This window comes from Struthio camelus, chromosome 35 (genome assembly GCF_040807025.1).
Source record: "Struthio camelus isolate bStrCam1 chromosome 35, bStrCam1.hap1, whole genome shotgun sequence".
In the NCBI taxonomy this organism is placed as follows: Eukaryota; Metazoa; Chordata; class Aves; order Struthioniformes; family Struthionidae; genus Struthio; species Struthio camelus.
The window spans coordinates 861,904-879,643 of record NC_090976.1 but is presented as its reverse complement, the minus strand read 5'-3'; the positions used below and the strand labels follow the sequence as shown (position 1 = coordinate 879,643).

The following is a 17,740-nucleotide window of genomic DNA, read 5'->3' as shown; positions in this document are numbered from 1 at the left end:
TCGGCCTCCCAATAAAGCGGCACCCCATAACCCCCTCTCCGGGGTTACCCTGATAATGGGACACCCCCATAACCCCCTGTCTGGGGTTACCCTGATGATGGGCTGTCCCATAACCCCACGTCCGGGGTTACCCTGATAATGGGACGTCCTATAACCCCCTGTCCGGGGTTACCCCCAATAATGTGACACCCCCATAACCCCACGTCGTCCAGGGTTACCCCGATAATGCAGCACCCCATAACCACCCATTTGGGTTTACCCTGATAATGCGACATCCCATAACCCCACGACCAGGGTTACCCCCAATAATGTGACACCCCCATAACCCCACGTCCAGGGTTACCCCGATAATGCAGCACCCCATAACCACCCATTTGGCTTGACCCTGATGACACCCCATAACCCTGTGCCCAGGGTTACTCTGATAATGTGACGTCCCATAACCCTACGTCCAAGGTTACCCTGATAGCACGACGCCCCCTCCCATAACCCCATGTCTGTGGTTACCCCAATAACACAGCACCCCATAACCACCCATTTGGCTTTACCCTGATAACACAACACCCCATAACCCCACATCCAGGGTTACCCTGATAACGTGACGCCCCCCCCATAACCCCATCCAGGGCCACCCCACGTTCTCCCTTTCCACCAACCCTCCAGCCTTTGGGTGGTCCCCGAGCCCCATCCCAACCTCTTCCAGCCTCCCGGGGCTGGCCCATTCCCGGCGCTGCCCCTTCCCCGACTTCTCCCCGGGGGCCACTGTGGCCCTTGTCCCCGTGGCCACCGTGGCCCTTGGCCACCAACCATCACCCCGCGCCGGCCTCGTCAAAAATTAATCGCCGGCTTCCCCAGGCAGAGAAGACGCTGACCCGGGCCCGGGCTGCCGCCGTCAGCAGCTTTTCCCGGCGGGTAAAATTTAACCCCGCGGGGCCGGGTGGCGTTGGGTGGAGGAAGGAGACCCTCCTCCTCCTCCTCCTCCTCCTCGCCGGGGCCACCTCTAGTAACCCTGCGGCAGCTTAATCTGGCAGGCACCAACCTCCGATGAAGAAAAAGTGCCTAAACCCCAATAATTTATCGTGGCAAAAAATTGCAATTTTTGTTTTTCACCACGACCCTTTTTTTTTTTTTTTTTCCCCGCTTCAGGGGCTTTTTGCTCCCACAAAGACCACGCCAGGGAGGATGATGGGGCTCATCCCCACCTAGCGTTTTTGGCTGGCCACGGACGGGAGATGCTCGGTGGCACGGGGACGTTTGGGTGCTGCACCTTTTTTTTGGCCTTAACCCAGGTAGAAAAAAAAAGAAAAAGAAAAAAAATGAGTCAAACTTTAACCAAACCGGGCTGTTTGCAGGGTTATATAGCTCGCGGGAGCCTCGCAGACCTTGCATAGCGAGCGCAGAGCATTTCTGGGGTGAAATCTCTCGCTTTCAGGGTCTGCGGCTTGCAGGAGGGGGTGGGCTTTGCATGAAAGCGCCCAAAGCTGGCAAAATCCGGGGCTGGCTTGAGGCACCCCGGGGCTCTGCAGCCCATCCCCGGTGGCATCGGGACCAGCCCCTAACGCGGTGTTTCAGGGGTCTTGAGGTGGCACCATGGCTTTCGCCGACCTCCTGGACCACGTCGGGGGCATGGGGCGCTTCCAGGTGGCCTACGTGGTCTTCTTGGCCTTGCCCGTCTTCATGATGGCCAGCCACAACCTTCTGCAGAACTTCACTGCTGCCACCAGCGAGCACCGCTGCCGAGTCCACTGGGAGGCCAACGGCACCAGCCTCAGCCCCTGGGACCTTCTGCGAGTCTCCGTCCCCAGCGGCGAGCAGTGTCGGCGCTTTGTCGCAGCCCAGTGGTGGCTCTTGGAGGCCAACGGAACGTTCGCCAACAGCACCGAGCCGGAGACGGAGCCCTGCCGTGACGGCTGGACCTATGACCGCAGCGTCTTCACCAGCACCATCATCACTGAGGTACGACAGCCCCGGGAGGCACCCTTAACCCTATGTTGGCATCTTCCAACAGGAGCATCTTCCCTTGGCTGGAGGCACTCAATGCTGCCACCACTTGGGTCAAGAAAGAGGGGTGAGGGAGTCAACAGCCCTCAATGGCAGGTCCAAAAGGGCCTGGATGACTCCTCGAAGGTGTCTTCCAACCGTGATGGTGCAGGGAAGGGTGGCCAAGGGTTTACCAGCACCTTGGTTGGCCGTTGAGTTAAGTCAATCCCACCAAACGCTCCTGGCACCAGCAAGGGAGGGTGGGACGCAGCCCCCATCCCAGTCTCTCTCCCACCTTTCTCCTCGGCAGTGGGACCTGGTGTGCGACTCTCGGGGGCTGAAGCAGCTGGCCCAGTCGCTTTTTATGGCCGGCGTCCTGGTGGGCGGCATCGTCTTCGGGGGCCTCTCGGACAGGTGAGTCCTCCCTGGCCCACCACGAGGAGGGACATCCCGTCTGCCCAGGCTTTTCCACCTCATTTGTTTCTCCCGTCCTTTCTTCACCGTCCAGGTTTGGCCGCCGGTCGCTGTTGACCTGGTGCTACCTGCAGATGGGCACCATGGGGACGTGTACCTCCTTCGCGCCCACTTTCCCTGTCTACTGCCTTTTCCGCTTCCTCACTGGTGCAGCCCTCTCCGGCATAGTCCTAAACAGCGTCTCACTCTGTATGTGGCTCCCCCGGCCCCACTTTGTCCCCCTGATGACCTCCCGCCCGGCTCCAAACCATGCCTGTCTCCTCCCCAGGCCTGGAGTGGATGCCCACGCACACCCGGGCGATTGTGGGGACCACGATGGGGTATTGCTACACTGTGGGGCAGTTCCTCCTGGCCGGGGTGGCCTATGCCATCCGTGACTGGCGCTGGCTGCAGCTCACCGTCTCGCTGCCATTCTTTGTCTTCTTCCTCTACTCCTGGTGAGGGGGGGCGGATGGAGGGGTGCATGGATAGATGTTGAGGTGGAGGGATGGTGGGATGGGTGGATGCTGGGATGCATGGACAGATGGTGGGATGCATGGTTAGGTGATGGACTGGACGGTGAGTGGATGGAGGGATGTTGGGGGGCATGGATGGATGGTGGGATGGCTGGATAGATGGTTGGATGGATGGCGGGGTGCATGAATGGATGGTGGGGTGGGTGGGCGGATGAATGGATGGATGGATGGATGGATGTTGGGGGTGCATGGATGGACGGTGGGATGGATGGCGGGTGGGTGGTGGCCGGTGTGACGGATGTTTGGATGGATTAGTATTGGGGGTGCATGGATGGAGGTGGGCATGGATGAGTGGGTGGAAGAGCAACTGGCCGGATGAATGGATGGAAAGGTAGACGAATGCACAGACGGATGGACTGACGGAGGGAAGGAGGGGGGCGCAAGGATGGGTGTAGAGTTGGCTGGCTGGCTGGCTGGAAGACAGGATGGAAGGAGGTGGCCAGGGAGCTGCCAAATCCCCTCTCCTCACCCCAGTGAAGACCCCCCCGACTTGGAGCACCCATGGCAGGGGGACCTGCCTCGATGTTTGACCCGCTCTCGGGTGCCCGAACGTTGCCCCAGGGCTGAACCTTGCAGGGTGCCTCTGTCCCCGTCTCCTCCACAGGTGGCTGACAGAGTCGGCTCGTTGGCTGCTTATGGCCGGGAAGCCTAAGCAGGCCCTGAAGGAGCTCAAGAAAGTGGCCAGGATGAACGGGAAGAAAGAGGAAGGGGACAAGCTCGACACTGAAGTAAAAGGGGGGGGGGGGCTCTTGGACACCTCCAGCAGTGGGGGGTCCCCTCCACACACCCCCCAGCCGCTCACATAGCCCCTATATCCATTCCCACATCCATCTGTCCCCTTGTGCCACCATCTCTTCATCCTTATTCAACCATCCAAGTCTATGCAGAAGCATTTTCTCCTCCCGTGACCCTCCATCCCGCCTCCCTTTTGCACCGTCACCCTTCCAGCCCGGTGCTGATGTCCCTCGGGCACTGTTGAAGGTCCCATCTGCTGCCGTGCCCCCCAGGAAGCCTCTTCTCCTCCCCAGGCCCTGAAGTCCTACATGGAGAAGGAGGTGACCTCGGTGAAGACCAACCACACAGTGGTGGACCTGGTGCGGACACCCGTGGTGCGCCGCATCTCTTGCTGCCTCTCTTTCGTGTGGTGAGCCCCATCCTGGAGGAGGGTGACCGGGAAGGACACAAGTGGGATAGATTCACGTCCATCCATGGATCCAACTGCCAACTCCTCCATTCGTCCGTCCATCCATCCGTCTCCAAATACAACCATCCACCTGCGCCTCCACCCACCCTCCCTTTGTCCGTTCTTCCATCCCTTCAGTCTGTCCAACCATCTCCATGCCCAACCCTCTGTCCATCCACATGTGCAACCCCTTTCCCATTGACCCCTCTTAATTGGATCCATTTTGGAAGGGGAAACTAAGTCACAGGGCAAGACTCAGGCAACAGCGACATACTGGCTCCCCCGTCTCCCCAGGAAGAGACACACACAGCGGGCTGGATCCCATGGGCCAGGGGCTGGCAGGTGACCCCAGGTCCCCAGCTCACGAGAGTTGTCCCTGTGTGGCCCTAGGTTCTCCACCAGCTTCGCCTACTATGGGCTGGCCATGGACCTGCAAAACTTCGCCTTCGACATCTACGTGATCCAACTCGTCTTCGGGGCTGTGGACATCCCAGCCAAGCTGGTCTCCATCCTCACCATCACCTTCGTGGGACGACGCTTCACCCAGTCCCTCGCTCTCATCCTGGCCGGACTGGCCGTCTTGGCCAACATCTTCGTGCCACAAGGTGAGGTCTTGTCCCCCAGCTCTACCACCCACATCTGGGGTGTCACCAGCACAAGCCACCCCCTTGGAACCCACCTTGCCATCCTGCAGTGACATGTGTCCACCATAGGTCATCTCAGAGGGTCAAAAACGAGCTCAACCCCACACAGCACACCTTCTTGGTAGTGCATGGACCATCCTGGGGAAAGCTGATTTGTTTTAGCTTTTATTGGGTGATTCACGGAAAAATCCTAGGGTTTGGCGGGGTGGGGGAGGGGGGTGTTGAGGGGAGTCCTTCTCCACCGACCACCCTGGTCGCCGGCCTTGGCTTTGACGTCCTCATCCCCACAGACCTGCGAACGCTGCGGACCATCCTGGCTGTCTTCGGCAAGGGTTGCCTGGCCTCCTCCTTCAACTGCGTCTACCTCTACACAGGCGAGCTGTATCCCACCGTTATTCGGTAAGGAGGGGGATGGGGGGGGAACATGGGTTTTCAGGGCTCCTGAGCTAGTCGCTGATGATGTCCCGGTGCCCCCACAGGCAGACGGCCATGGGGCTGGGCAACACCATGGCCCGCATCGGCAGCATCACAGCCCCGCTGGTGAAGATGGCCGGCGAGGTCTTCCCCACGCTGCCCTTCATCATCTACGGGGCGGCCCCAGTGGTGTCGGGGCTGGCGGCCACCTTCCTCCCGGAGACGCGCAACTTGCCGCTGCCCGAGACCGTGGAGGAGGTGGAGAGCAGGTGGGGAGGAGGCTGCGAGGCAAGAGTGTGGGGGGACGGAGCATGGGTTGGGCATGCGGACGGGGGGGTCAGGGGAGGGATGGAGGATGGAGGGATGTGGAAATGGCAGCGTGGGTGGGTAGGGAGGTGGATGGATGTGTGGTCACGGCTGGTCATGAAGGGATAGATAATTGCTTGCATGTGGTGATGGGCAGATGGATGTGTAGGCAGATGGATGGAGAGGTAAGTGGTTGTGGTTAGGGATGGAAGAAGGAATGGATGGATGGATGGATGAAGAGATAGATGGACAGATGAAGGGATGGAGGGGTAATTGCATGTGTATGGAGACAGCTGGATAAGTGGTTGTGTTTGGGGCTAAAAATGATGGATGGATGAAGGGCTGGATGAAGGGCTGGAGGGATAATTGAGTATGGAGATGGATGGATGAGTGGTTGTGTTTGGGGATGAATGGATGGATGGCGGGTGTGTGTGTGGAGACAGACAAATGATTGTGTTTGGGGATGGACAGATAAGTGTGGAAGGGATGGGTAGATGGATGGATGGAGAGTCAGAGGGATGTCTAGGAGGATGGTCACACAGATGGGTAGCCTGATGAATGAATGCCTGGGGATGGGAACACATGGACAGGTGGATGGGTGGGTGGATGGAAGGATGGATGGATGGAGTGGTCTATGGGTGGATGGTGGGATGGACAGGTGGCAGCTGGATGGATGGACCTGGCCAAACGTTCAGGTAGACGGCGGTGGGGACGTCAGGCTGAAAAGTCACCGGGCACCTATGGCCCCCCCACCCCAGCTCTGCTCTCTCATCCCACCAGGACACGTCCCCAGACGGACGAAGCCCAGCAGCTCCAGGTCCTGCTCCAACCTGCCCAGCCCAGCCCAGCGCCCAAAGAGACCCCAAAGCCCTGCTAGGGCCAAGCCCCTCCTGGGAACAAGCTGGGGTTGCCCAGAAACACCCAAAACCCCCAAATCCTCCCCAAATACTCTTGAAGGCACCCAATGGGTCAAGGAGGAAGGAGTGGGGCCGGTGGGGTGACCATCAACTTGGGAGAGAGCAAAGGGACGGCAGCGCCGACCCTGGACAGACGTCGCTCCCTCTTGCACCGGCACCGGGGAAGGGACCCAGGCATCCGGGTGCCCCATTCTCCCGTCCTTTCACACATTGCAAAAAAAAAAAAAAAAAAAAGTCCCTTTTTCCCCCGTTCTTGGCTTCGCAGGATCGTTTATGCCGAGACAGCAATAAAGCAAAATTCTGGTGTTAAATATGGGCAAAACAGGTCTCTGGGGAAGTCGGGCTGGAGTGGGATTGGAGGGGGGACAGATATTTGTTGTTCGGAGCGAGCCGGACTGTTTTCCCGTGGCCGCGGGGGTCCTGCGTGGCCACGACGTCCCACCCCGAAGGCAAACACGGGCACCGGGTCCAGTTACGGCCGGGGCGGGCGGGGGGCCCCGTCCCGCCGCCCCCCGTCCCGGTGGGAGGCCTTCGGCCTCGGCTCCGTGCGCCGCCAGATTTGTTGTCGGAGGGGCCCCCTCGTCCCCCTGCTCCAGCCCCGCTTCCATCCCCGCCGCCGGCGCCGGGGAACAACAAAGCAACGAGAGGCGGAGAGCGGCCCTGGAGGTCACGCGGAGGAATTTTTAGGGCAGTGAGGACCCAGGCGTCCTGAGGACCCAGGCGGTCGGGCGCCCTGCACCCACTGCCCCGTTGCACCAGCTGCAATTCTCCAACTGGAGTCACAACGAGGACCCAGGTGTCCGGGCACCCACTGCCCCATTGCACCAGCCCCATATCACAGTGAGGACCCAGGTGTCCTGAGGACCCAGGTGTCCGGGTACCCACTGCCCCATTGCACCCACTGCCCCATTGCACCAGCCCCATATCACAGTGAGGACCCAGGTGTCCTGAGGACCCAGGTGTCCGGGTACCCACTGCCCCATTGCACCCACTGCCCCATTGCACCCGCCCCACGTCACAGTGAGGACCCAGGTGTCCTGAGGACCCAGGTGTCTGGGCACCCACTGCCCCATTGCACCAGCCCCACATCACAGTGAGGACCCAGGTGTCCCGAGGACCCAGGTGCCTGGGTGCCCACTGCCCCGTTGCACCAGCTGCAATTCTCCAACCAGAGCCACAGCAAAGACCATGGGTCCTGAGGACCCAGGTGTCCCAAGGACCCAGGTATCCAGGCGCCCTGCAGCCTCTGCCCCGTTGCACCAGCTGCAATTCTCCAATCAGAGTCACAGTGAGGACCCAGGTACCACGAGGATCCAGGAGTCTGGGTACCCACTGCCCCGTTGCCCCACAGCCCCACATCACAGTGAGGACCTAGGTGTCCCGAGGACCCAGGTGTCCAGGCACCCACTGCCCCATTGCACCACTCCATGTCACAGTGAGGACCCCGGTGTCCTGAGGACCCAGGTGTCTGGGCAACCTGCACCCACTGCCCCATTGCACCAGTTGCAATTCTCCAACCAGAGCCATAGCGAAGACCATGGGTCCTGAGGACCCAGGCATCCAGGCACCCACTGCCCCATTGCACCACCCCACATCGCAACGAGGACCCAGGTGTCCTGCCAGTCTCTCCCATCCCCCCCGTTGTCCCCCTCCCCTCTGGCCCTGGGTCCCCGTGCCTGTCCGCCGCGGCGCCACGGGTCGCTGCGCCCATTCTGGCCAGAGCCCTGGCGATTTCCCGCTCCACTCGAGCTGCTCCGTTGCCTCTCGCCGCCGCTGCCCTCCTGGCCCAGGGTCCAAGGGGCCCCCCAGGGATGCGCTTCAGGGCCCCCGAGACTTTGCCCCCTGCCGGGGCTGAATCATCTACCGTGGAGGGCGAAAACAAGCCCTGGAGGGTCGCCGTGTCCCCCCATCTGCTGGAAGATGAGACCCCCACAGCCAGGGATCCCTCAGGGAGGAGGAGGAGGAGAACGGTCCCCGGGAAGGCACCGAGGCATCTTCTGCCGAGACCGGACAAAGCCGGGGCAACATTTGCACCGATCCGATTGTCCCTGCCCCAGGCACCGACCCGGAGCGGGATCCGCTCCCTGCTCCTGGCCGCATCCCGTGGCCCCTCGTGGAGTCAAATGTTAACCGGGGCTGGGGGCGGAGAGGACTTAAATAGCGGAGCGGGGTCGCTGGGGCGAGCGGACCAGGTGGCCATGGGCAGCCACGGCGCCGGGGGGCTGTAGCTGCCGGCGGACGGCGCCGGGGACCGAGAGCTGGTGCCGGCCGAGGGGTTTCGTGAGCTTCGGTGGTTGCCAAGGTCGGTAGCCGATGGGGTGGAGCCTGGGACGGGAGGGGGGTGGACAGACCAACACGGAGCTACAGATCGATATAGACTGATTGATAGAGATCAATACCTCAATCAAGGGAGGGATATAGATCAAGAGATGGATCAAGAGATAGATTAAGGATCAATAGGTTGATCAATGGAGCTATAGAGACTGATGGATCGATCAACAGAGGGAGATATAGTGCAATAAATCCCTGAACAAAGTTCAATAAATTGCTCGATAGACATAGTATAGATCAATAGAGATATAAAGACCCATAAATTGATCGAGAGACAGACTGAAAGTCAATAGATTAATCAATGGAGTTATATAGACCAATAGATTGATCAATAGAGGTGTAGTTTGAGCAATAGGTGGATTATAGTCCAATAAGTTGATCAATAGGCAGCTATAGGGACCAACAGCTAGATCAACAGCTAGGTTATAGACCGATAGATCAATCACTAGAGAGAAAGGTCAATAGATTGATAGATTATAGATCAATAGATCAATAACAGATCAATCTGTAGGTCAATAAGAGATGGATCTATAGGTCGATAGAGCTCTATAGACTCAGAGGCAGATCAAGAGAGAGATTTCAGATGAATAGATGAATTGATCAGTGAACTGATGGATGGATGGATGGATTGACTGGGGGGGGAGGGGAAGACAGCGCGTGAGAGATCAATCGTTTGATAGCTTGATTGATAGGTCAATTGGTAGAGATCAGCAGGTAAAGCGAGAAGGAGAGGAAGAGGCAGAGGAGCTGGCAGAGAGATAAACGATCGATGGATGGGTAGGACAGGAGAGAGATGGGTCACCAGCCAGGCCAACGGGGTGGAGGGCAAGAGGAGGAAGTAGGAGAGCAGGTGTTGATGGTGGAAAACTAGAAGCAGGGGTCGATGGAGAGATTGGTAGAGGGAGAAGGAGAGAGCGAGGTAGAGCGATAGAGCGAGAGGTTGGCAGACCGACGGACTGATGGATGGACCCCCATGGACCATGTCCCTTGGCCTGTTCCTTGGCCATCCCTTGGCCCATCCTTCGGTCCATCCCTCGCCCTTCGGTCCATCCCTCGTCCCCTCCCTCAGCCTGTCCTTCAAGCCATTCCTCTTCCCATCCCTCGGCCCGTCCTTCAGCCCATCCCTTGTCTCTTCCCTCGGCCGTTCCTTGGCTCATCCCTCTGCCCGTCCCTCAGCTCTTCCTTGGCCCCTCCTTGGCCTGTCCTTCAAGCCAGCCCTCATCCTTCAGCCCACCCCTCGTCCTTTCCCTTGGCTGATGCCTCGTCCCATCCTTCAGTCCCTCCCTTGTCCTTTGGTCCCATCCCTCGACCGTTCCTCGGCCCGTCCTTCAGCCTGTCCTTCAGCCCATCCTTCATCCTTCAGTCCATTCCTCGTCCCATCTTTCAGCCCACCCCTTGTCCTTCAGTCCATCCCTTGTCCTTCAGTCCATCCCTCGTCCCATCTTTCAGCCCATCCCTCGTCCTTCAGCCCATCCCTCGTCCTCTGTCCATCCTTCGTCCTTCAGCTCATCCCTTGTCCTTCAGCCCATCCCTCATCCTTCAGCCCATCCCTCATCCTTCAGTCCATCCCTTGTCCTTCAGTCCATCCCTCAGCCCTTCCCTTGACCATTCCTTGCTCCACCCCTCATCTGTCTTTCAACCCATCCCTCGTCCTTCAGTCCATCCCTTGTCCCCTCCCTCAGCAGTTCCTCAGCCCATCCTTCAAGCCATTCCTCATCCTTTGGTCCATCCCTCAGCCCTTCCCTTGACCGTTCTTCAGCCCATCCCTTGTCCTTCAGTCTATCCCTCGTCCTTCAGTCCTTCCCTCATCTTTGAGTCCATCCCTTGTCCTTGAGTCCATCCTTCGTCCTTCAGCTCATCCCTCGTCCCATCCTTCAGCCCATCCCTCATCCTTCAGCCCATCCCTCATCCTTCAGCCCACCCTTCATTCTTCAGCCCATCCCTCGTCCTTCAGTCCATCCTTCGTCCTTCAATCCATCCCTCGTCCTTCAATCCACCCCTTGACCTTCAATCCATCCTTCATCCTGCAGCCCATCCCTTGTCCAACAGCCCGTCCCGCGCCTCGTCCCATCCCTCCGCCCGGCCCGGCCATGACCTTCGCAGAGCTGCTGGCCCGCCTGGGCGGCATGGGCCGCTTCCAGGTGACCTACGTGGCCGCCCTGGCCCTGCCGCTGCTCATGTTGGCCAGCCACAACCTGCTGCAAAACTTCACTGCCGGCGTCCCCGAGCACCGCTGCCGGCCCCAGCCCGGGGCCAACGGCACCGCCAGTCACCCGCCGCCCGACGGCCGCTGCCGCCGCTACGTCCAGCCCCAGTGGCACCTTCTGGAGGCCAACGGCACCAACGGCACCGAGGCGCCCACCGAGCCCTGCCGCGACGGATGGACCTACCAGGACGGCATCTTCGCCCACACCATCGTCACCGAGGTAGGTGGCGGCCACCACGGTGGCGGCCCCCCTCCCCGCAACGGGTCACCAACCCCATCCCGGGTGCCTCAGGGGGGGCCCAGGCATCCGGGGGTCTTGACCGACCCCCCCCCCCACACTCCGTGGCCTCTGCTGGTGGCAGTGGGACCTGGTGTGCGAGTCGAAGACGTGGCGGCAGGCGGCTCAGTCCATCTACATGGCCGGGATCCTGCTGGGCTCTGGCATTTTTGGGATCCTCTCGGACAAGTGCGCTCCCGGACCAGGGTCTTACTGGGATGAACTGGGGTGGCAGTGGGAGGGGGAGGGGGGAGCTGCCCCGGCCCTCCCCCGGGGTCTCCCTGTCCTTGTCCACCGAGTGCCCCGTGTCCCCGTCCCAGTATGCCCAGTGCCTCGCATCCCCAGCACCCCAGTGCCCCCATCCCAGTACACCCAGCACCCATGCTCCAGTAAGCCCAGTATCCCCAGCTCCCCATAGCCCCATCCCAGTACCCCCAGCACCCCCATCCCAGTATGCCCAGTACTCCCAGCTCCCCATAGCCCCCATTCTGGTACTCCTAGCACCCATGCTCCAGTATGCCCAGCACCCTCAGCTCCCCATAGCCCCCATCCCAGCACCCCTAGCACCCCCAGTGCCACCATCCCAGTATCCCCAGCTCCCCAGTGCTCCCATCCCAGTACGCCTAGCACCCCCAGTGCCACCATCCCAGTATCCCCAGCTCACCATAGTCCCCATTCCAGTATCCCCAGCACCCCCAGCTCCCCATAGCCCCCATCGCAGTACCCCCACCTCCCCAGTGCCCCCATCCCAGTGCCCCCAGCATCTCTAGCTCCCCATAACCCCCATCCCAGTACCCCCAGTGCCCCCATCCCTGTGCCCCCAACACTCCCAGCTCCCCTTAGCCCCCGACCCAACACCCCCAGCGCCCCGTCCCAGCGCGCCCAGTGCCGCGGCGCTCCCACAGGTTCGGGCGCCGGGCGCTGCTCATCTGGTGCTACCTGCAGCTGGGGGTGACGGGCACCTGCACCGCCCTGGCCCCCTCCTTCGCCGTCTACTGCCTCTGCCGCTGCCTCGCCGGCCTCGCCATGTCCGGCATCACCCTCAACTCCGCCTCCCTCTGTGAGCCCTTGGGCCCAGGCATCCGGGGAGGAACCCCCCTGCAAAGAGCTGCCCCAGGGCGGGGACCCAGGCGGCCGGGGAGGACTCCAACACCGTTGACCCATGGGAGGGACCCAGGCATCCGGGCTCAGATCCAAGAGGGACCCAGGCATCTGGGCTCAGACCCCGGGAGGGACCCAGGTGTCCGGGGAGGACTCCGCCACTGTTGACCCATGGGAGGGACCCAGGTGGCTGGGAAGGACCCCGCCACCCATGGGAGGGACCCAGGCATCTGGGCTCAGACCCTGGAAGGGACCCAGGCGTCTGGGGAGGACCGCACCACCGTTGACCCATGGGAGGGACCCAGGCATCTGGGCTCAGACCCCAAGAGGGACCCAGGTGTCCAGGCAGGACCTCTCCACCATTGACCCATGGGAGGGACCCAGGTGTCCGGGCTCAGACCCCGGGAGGGACCTAGGTGTCCGGGGAGGACTCCACCACCGTTGACCCATGGGAGGGACCCAGGCGGCTGGGGAGGACCCCGCCACCCATGGGAGGGACCCAGGCATCTGGGCTCAGACCCCGGGAGGGACCCAGGCATCCAGGGAGGACTCCAACACCGTTGACCCATGGGAGGGACCCAGGCATCCGGGCTCAGACCCCAGGAGGGACCCAGGCATCCAGGGAGGACTCCACCACCGTTGACCCATGGGAGGGACCCAGGCATCTGGGCTCAGACCCCAAGAGGGACCCAGGTGTCCAGGCAGGACCTCTCCACCATTGACCCATGGGAGGGACCCAGGTGTCCGGGCTCAGACCCCGGGAGGGACCTAGGTGTCCGGGGAGGACTCCACCACCGTTGACCCATGGGAGGGACCCAGGCGGCTGGGGAGGACCCCGCCACCCATGGGAGGGACCCAGGCATCTGGGCTCAGACCCCGGGAGGGACCCAGGCATCCAGGGAGGACTCCAACACCGTTGACCCATGGGAGGGACCCAGGCATCCGGGCTCAGACCCCAGGAGGGACCCAGGCATCCAGGGAGGACTCCACCACCGTTGACCCATGGGAGGGACCCAGGCATCTGGGCTCAGACCCCAAGAGGGACCCAGGTGTCCAGGCAGGACCTCTCCACCATTGACCCATGGGAGGGACCCAGGTGTCCAGGCTCAGACCTTGGGAGGCACCCAGGTGTCCGGGAAGGACTCCGCCACTGTTGACCCATGGGAGGGACCCAGGCATCTGGGCTCAGACCCTGGGAGGGACCCAGGCGTCTGGGGAGGACTGCACCACCGTTGACCCATGGGAGAGACCCAGGCATCCAGGGAAGAACCTCCAACCACTGCCCCATGGGACGGACCCAGATGTCCAGGGAGGACCCCACCACCGTTGACCCATGGGAGGGACCCAGGTGTCCGGGCTCAAACCCCCACAAGAGACACAGGCATTCGGGCTCGGCCACCACCACGCGCCCTGTGGGAGGGACCCAGGCATCCGGGACGCTGACCGCCACCGCCCCCCCCCCACCCCAGGCATGGAGTGGATCCCCACGGAGCTGCGGGCCATCGTGGGCACCATCAACGGCTACTGCTACACCCTGGGCCAGTTCGTGCTGGCGGGCGCCGCCTTCGGCCTCCCCCGCTGGCGCTGGCTCCAGCTCGCCGTCTCCCTCCCCTTCTACATCTTCTTCCTCTACTCCTGGTACGCGGTGGGGAGGGGGACCCAGGCATCCGGCGACCCCCCCCCCCACTTCAGCCACCGCCGGCTTGGGGAGGGATCCAGGTGCCCGGACACCTGGGTCCCTGGGGGCAGGTGGTGGGATGGTGCAGGGGGCTCCCCGGATGCCTGGGCCCCCAGCAGGGGTGGCTGTGGGGGGGAATGGTGGGATTAATCCCCCCCCCACCCTTCGCTGTGGCCGCAGGCTCTTCGTGGAGTCGGCTCGGTGGCAGGTGATTTCGGGGAGACCCGACCTGGCCCTCAAGGGGCTCCGCAAAGTTGCCCGGGTCAACGGGAGGAAGGAGGAAGGCGATAAGCTCGATGCCGAGGTAGAGAACAGCCTCGGATCCCCCCCGAGATACCTCCAGGCTCCCCTGGACCCCCCTAGATCCCTGCTGGATCTCCCCAATCCCTCCAGATCCCCCCGAGATACCTCCCAGCTCCCCTGGACCCCCCTAGATCCCTGCTGGATCTCCCCAATCCCTCCAGATCCCCCCCCAAGATACCTCCAGGCTCCCTTGGATCCCCCTCCCAGTTCCCTTGTGTCCCCTTAGACCCCCCTGGATCACCCCACATCCTCCCGGATCCCTCCTGGTCCCCTCAGCATCTCCTCGATCCATCCAAGATCTCCCTGTACCCCCTTGGATCCATCCAGATCCCCTTGGATCCCCCCTCAGATCCCTCCAATCCCCCTCAGATCCTCCTGATCTCCCCCAATCCCCTGTCTAGACCCCCCCAGATCCCTCTAGATCCCCCAGGATCCCCGTATCCCCTGTCCATATCCCCCCATATCCCTCTGGATCCCTCCAACCCCCCCCCAGATCCTCCTGATCTTTCCCCTATCCAGATCCCCCCAGATTCCCCAGGATCCCCATGTTCCCCCAGGCGCTGCGGTCGCTGGTGGGCCGGGAGCAGTCACCGGCCAGGGCCACCCGGAGCCTGAGCGCCCTGGCCCAGACCCCCGGCATGAGGACCATCTCCTGTGGCGTCGCCTTCATCTGGCAAGTCGGGTCGTTTCAGGGCCAAAGTTGCCCTTTTTGGGGGCGCAGCAGTCCCGGTTTGGGTTGAAAAAGCATTTTTTTTTCTTTTTTTCCCGGCTTCTCCCTCGCCGGCGAGCAGGTTCTCCACCAGCTTCGCCTACTACGGGCTGGCCATGGACCTGCAGCACTTCGGGGTGGACGTGTACCTGACGCAGGTGGTGTTCGGGGCGGTGGACATCCCAGCCAAGCTGGCCTCGGTGCTGGCCATCACCGGCGTGGGGCGGCGGGCGGCGCAGGCGGGCGCCCTGGGCCTGGCCGGCCTCTGCATCCTGGCCAACATCTTCGTGCCCCAAGGTGGGGCGGAGGGACAGAGGGATGGAGAGACGGAAGGATGGAGGGTGGAGGGACAGAGGGTGGAGGGATGGAAGGATGGAGAAATGGAGAGATGGAGGGTGGAGGGACAGAGGGATGGAGGTTGGATGGATGGAAGGTGGAGGGATGGACAGAGGGAGGGTGGAGGGACAGAGGATGGAGAGATGGAGGGACAGAGGTTGGAGGTCTGAGGGCTCCCCCGGACCTCCCCAGAGCTGCAGATACTGCGCATGGTCTTCGCCGTCATCGGGAAGGGCTCCTTGGCCGCCTCCTTCAACTGCGCCTACATCTTCTCCGGGGAGCTCTTCCCCACGGTCATCAGGTCCGTTCATCCATCCACCTGCCCGCTGTCCACCCAGCGCATCCTTCAGCCGACTCTGTTCATCCACCCGCCCCGACTCATCCACCTGACCACTCACCTCTTCCTCCCCCTTCCGTCAGCCCACCCATCCACCCAACCACCAGCTCATCCATCAACCCATCCATCCATGCAACCACCAACTCATCTATCCAACCACTTCTCCATCCATCCAACCACCAAACCATCCATCCAACCACTTCTCCATCCACCCAACTCATTCATCCATCCAGCCTCTCCATCTACCCATCAACCCATCAACCCACCCATCCATCCACTTCTCCACCCATCCAACCACCAAATCATCCATCCAACCACTTCTCCATCTGTCCCATCAACCCATCCATCCAACCACTTCATCCATCCATCAGCTCATCCATCCATCCAATCACTTCTCCATCCAACTCATTCATCCATCCAACTCATCCATCTATCCAATCACATCTCCATCAACCCATCCCTTTCTTGATCCATCAACTCATCCATCCAACCACTTCTCCATCTCTCCGTCAACCCATCCATCCACTTCTCCATCTCTCCGTCAACCCATCCATCCACTTCTCCACCCATCCAACCACCAAACCATTCATACAACCGCTTTTCCCTCTGTCCATCAACTGCCCCGGGCCCTGACCCCTCTCCCCCCGCCGCAGGCAGACGGGGATGGGCCTGGGGGGCACCATGGCCCGCGTGGGCAGCATGGTGGCCCCGCTGGTGCGGATGATGGGCGACGCCTTCCCAGTCCTGCCCCTCATCATCTATGGTGCCGCCCCCATCGTCTCGGCCATCGCCACCTGCTTCCTGCCCGAGACCCGCAACGCGCCGCTGCCGGAGACCGTCGAGGACGTCGAGAGACGGTGAGCCCTGGCGGGGAGTCTCGGAGGGCTCGTAGCGAGGTTGGGCCAACCTCCCCCTCGGGGTCTTCGGGGTCGTTTCCCTCGGTCCCTTCGCGGTGGGGAGATACGGGGGCAAACTTCAATTTCAGGGTGAGATTTGGAGGGGGGTTTAGGGGTGTTGGGAGGTGGGTAAAAGGGAGGGAACGCTTTTGGGGTGGAAACCGGCCGATTTGGCTGCTTTTCCGGCTGCTCATTTTCCCGGTCTTTCTCTCGCCACCTCGGCACCAGAGCGGGACACCTGAAGGACGAGGAGCTGCAGGTCACCGTCCCCTTGGCTCCCACCAAGGCCGAGCCGGGCAAGGACGGCGTCTGAGGTGGGACAAAGGGCCGCCACGGCGAGCGGGGACGCCCGGCTCCCTCCTGGGTGCCGGGCAAACGGGACCCCCCCCCCAAGGGGGTCTCCATGGGGTGCAACGTGGCCGCCCTGCAGACGCTATTTATTAAATCCCAATAAAACCTCACCATGACGTCGGCATTCGCTGCCGGGGGCCCCGTCGGGGACCCAGGCGTCCGGGGGTCCCCGCTGCCCCCCACCGCGGGCACGATTATCGCGCGAGAGGCCGGTTGACTATTAGGTGAATTACGGTCGCCAGCAGATATTAGGCATGTTACGGTAACATAGCTGCTCTCCGGTGCACGGCGCTGTACATCCCTATAGCGGCCTTAGGAGGGGAGGGATCTATACGTTGCCCGGACGCCTGGGCCCCTGCGAATCGCCGGCCTTTGCCCCAATTCGGGCGATTTGCTCCGTCGCCATCCCTAATCCCCCGGCCCGGGATAAGGGGATTAAACCTTGACGTAAGGCGAAAGCGGGGCCAGGACCCTGCGGGCGGCCCCCGGCGTGGCCCGGCCCCGGCTTTTCACCCCCAGCCAAACCCGGGCGGCACAACCTCAATACGAGCCACCGGAGAAGCCACACTCAAGTCCCTAAAAGGGGAGCTTCTACCCCAAAACCCGGGAGGCACAACCTCAATACGAGCCACCGGAGAAGCCGCACTCAAGTCCCTAAAAGGGGAGCTTCTACCCCAAAACCCGGGCGGCACAACCTCAATACGAGCCACCGGAGAAGCCACACTCAAGTCCCTAAAAGGGGAGCTTCTACCCCAAAACCCGGGCGGCACAACCTCAATACG

General features: G+C 61.7%; 2 protein-coding genes across 4 annotated transcripts; both read left to right on the top strand.

Moving 5' to 3' along the window:
- Positions 1-981: 981 nt before the first annotated feature.
- Positions 982-6,751, top strand: SLC22A20 (solute carrier family 22 member 20). The gene is made up of 11 exons (XM_009671876.2): positions 982-1,289; positions 1,573-1,956; positions 2,291-2,394; positions 2,489-2,643; positions 2,723-2,891; positions 3,574-3,697; positions 3,998-4,113; positions 4,543-4,757; positions 5,087-5,195; positions 5,276-5,479; positions 6,297-6,751. Exons 2-11 carry the CDS (start codon positions 1,591-1,593, stop codon positions 6,391-6,393), a joined length of 1,659 nt encoding a protein of 552 aa, XP_009670171.2. The 5' UTR covers positions 982-1,289; positions 1,573-1,590; the 3' UTR covers positions 6,394-6,751.
- Positions 6,752-8,614: 1,863 nt separating this feature from the next.
- LOC104142124 (solute carrier family 22 member 6-B-like) lies at positions 8,615-17,068 on the top strand. Of its 3 annotated transcripts, none has more exons than XM_068923741.1 (11): positions 8,615-8,735; positions 10,795-11,190; positions 11,333-11,436; positions 12,153-12,307; positions 13,818-13,986; positions 14,207-14,330; positions 14,887-15,002; positions 15,121-15,335; positions 15,567-15,675; positions 16,365-16,568; positions 16,836-17,068. In XM_068923741.1, exons 2-11 carry the CDS (start codon positions 10,855-10,857, stop codon positions 16,918-16,920), a joined length of 1,617 nt encoding a protein of 538 aa, XP_068779842.1. In that variant the 5' UTR covers positions 8,615-8,735; positions 10,795-10,854; the 3' UTR covers positions 16,921-17,068. The 3 variants fall into 3 exon arrangements, with proteins under 3 accessions (XP_068779842.1, XP_068779845.1, XP_068779843.1); XM_068923744.1 differs by having other exon boundaries at positions 8,623-8,735; positions 10,814-11,190; XM_068923742.1 differs by lacking the exon at positions 8,615-8,735 and having other exon boundaries at positions 10,769-11,190.
- The last annotated feature ends 672 nt before the right edge of the window (positions 17,069-17,740 follow it).

Bases quoted from the DNA above. Each gene is read 5' to 3' on its own strand.
- LOC104142124 (XM_068923741.1), top strand. From the start codon at position 10,855: ATGACCTTCGCAGAGCTGCTGGCCCGCCTGGGCGGCATGGGCCGCTTC. The intron at 13,987-14,206 runs GTACGCGGTGGG...CTGTGGCCGCAG, and splicing joins ATCTTCTTCCTCTACTCCTG to GCTCTTCGTGGAGTCGGCTC. The intron at 15,676-16,364 runs GTCCGTTCATCC...CCCCCGCCGCAG, and splicing joins CTCTTCCCCACGGTCATCAG to GCAGACGGGGATGGGCCTGG.
- SLC22A20 (XM_009671876.2), top strand. From the start codon at position 1,591: ATGGCTTTCGCCGACCTCCTGGACCACGTCGGGGGCATGGGGCGCTTC. The intron at 2,892-3,573 runs GTGAGGGGGGGC...TCTCCTCCACAG, and splicing joins GTCTTCTTCCTCTACTCCTG to GTGGCTGACAGAGTCGGCTC. The intron at 4,758-5,086 runs GTGAGGTCTTGT...TCATCCCCACAG, and splicing joins CAACATCTTCGTGCCACAAG to ACCTGCGAACGCTGCGGACC.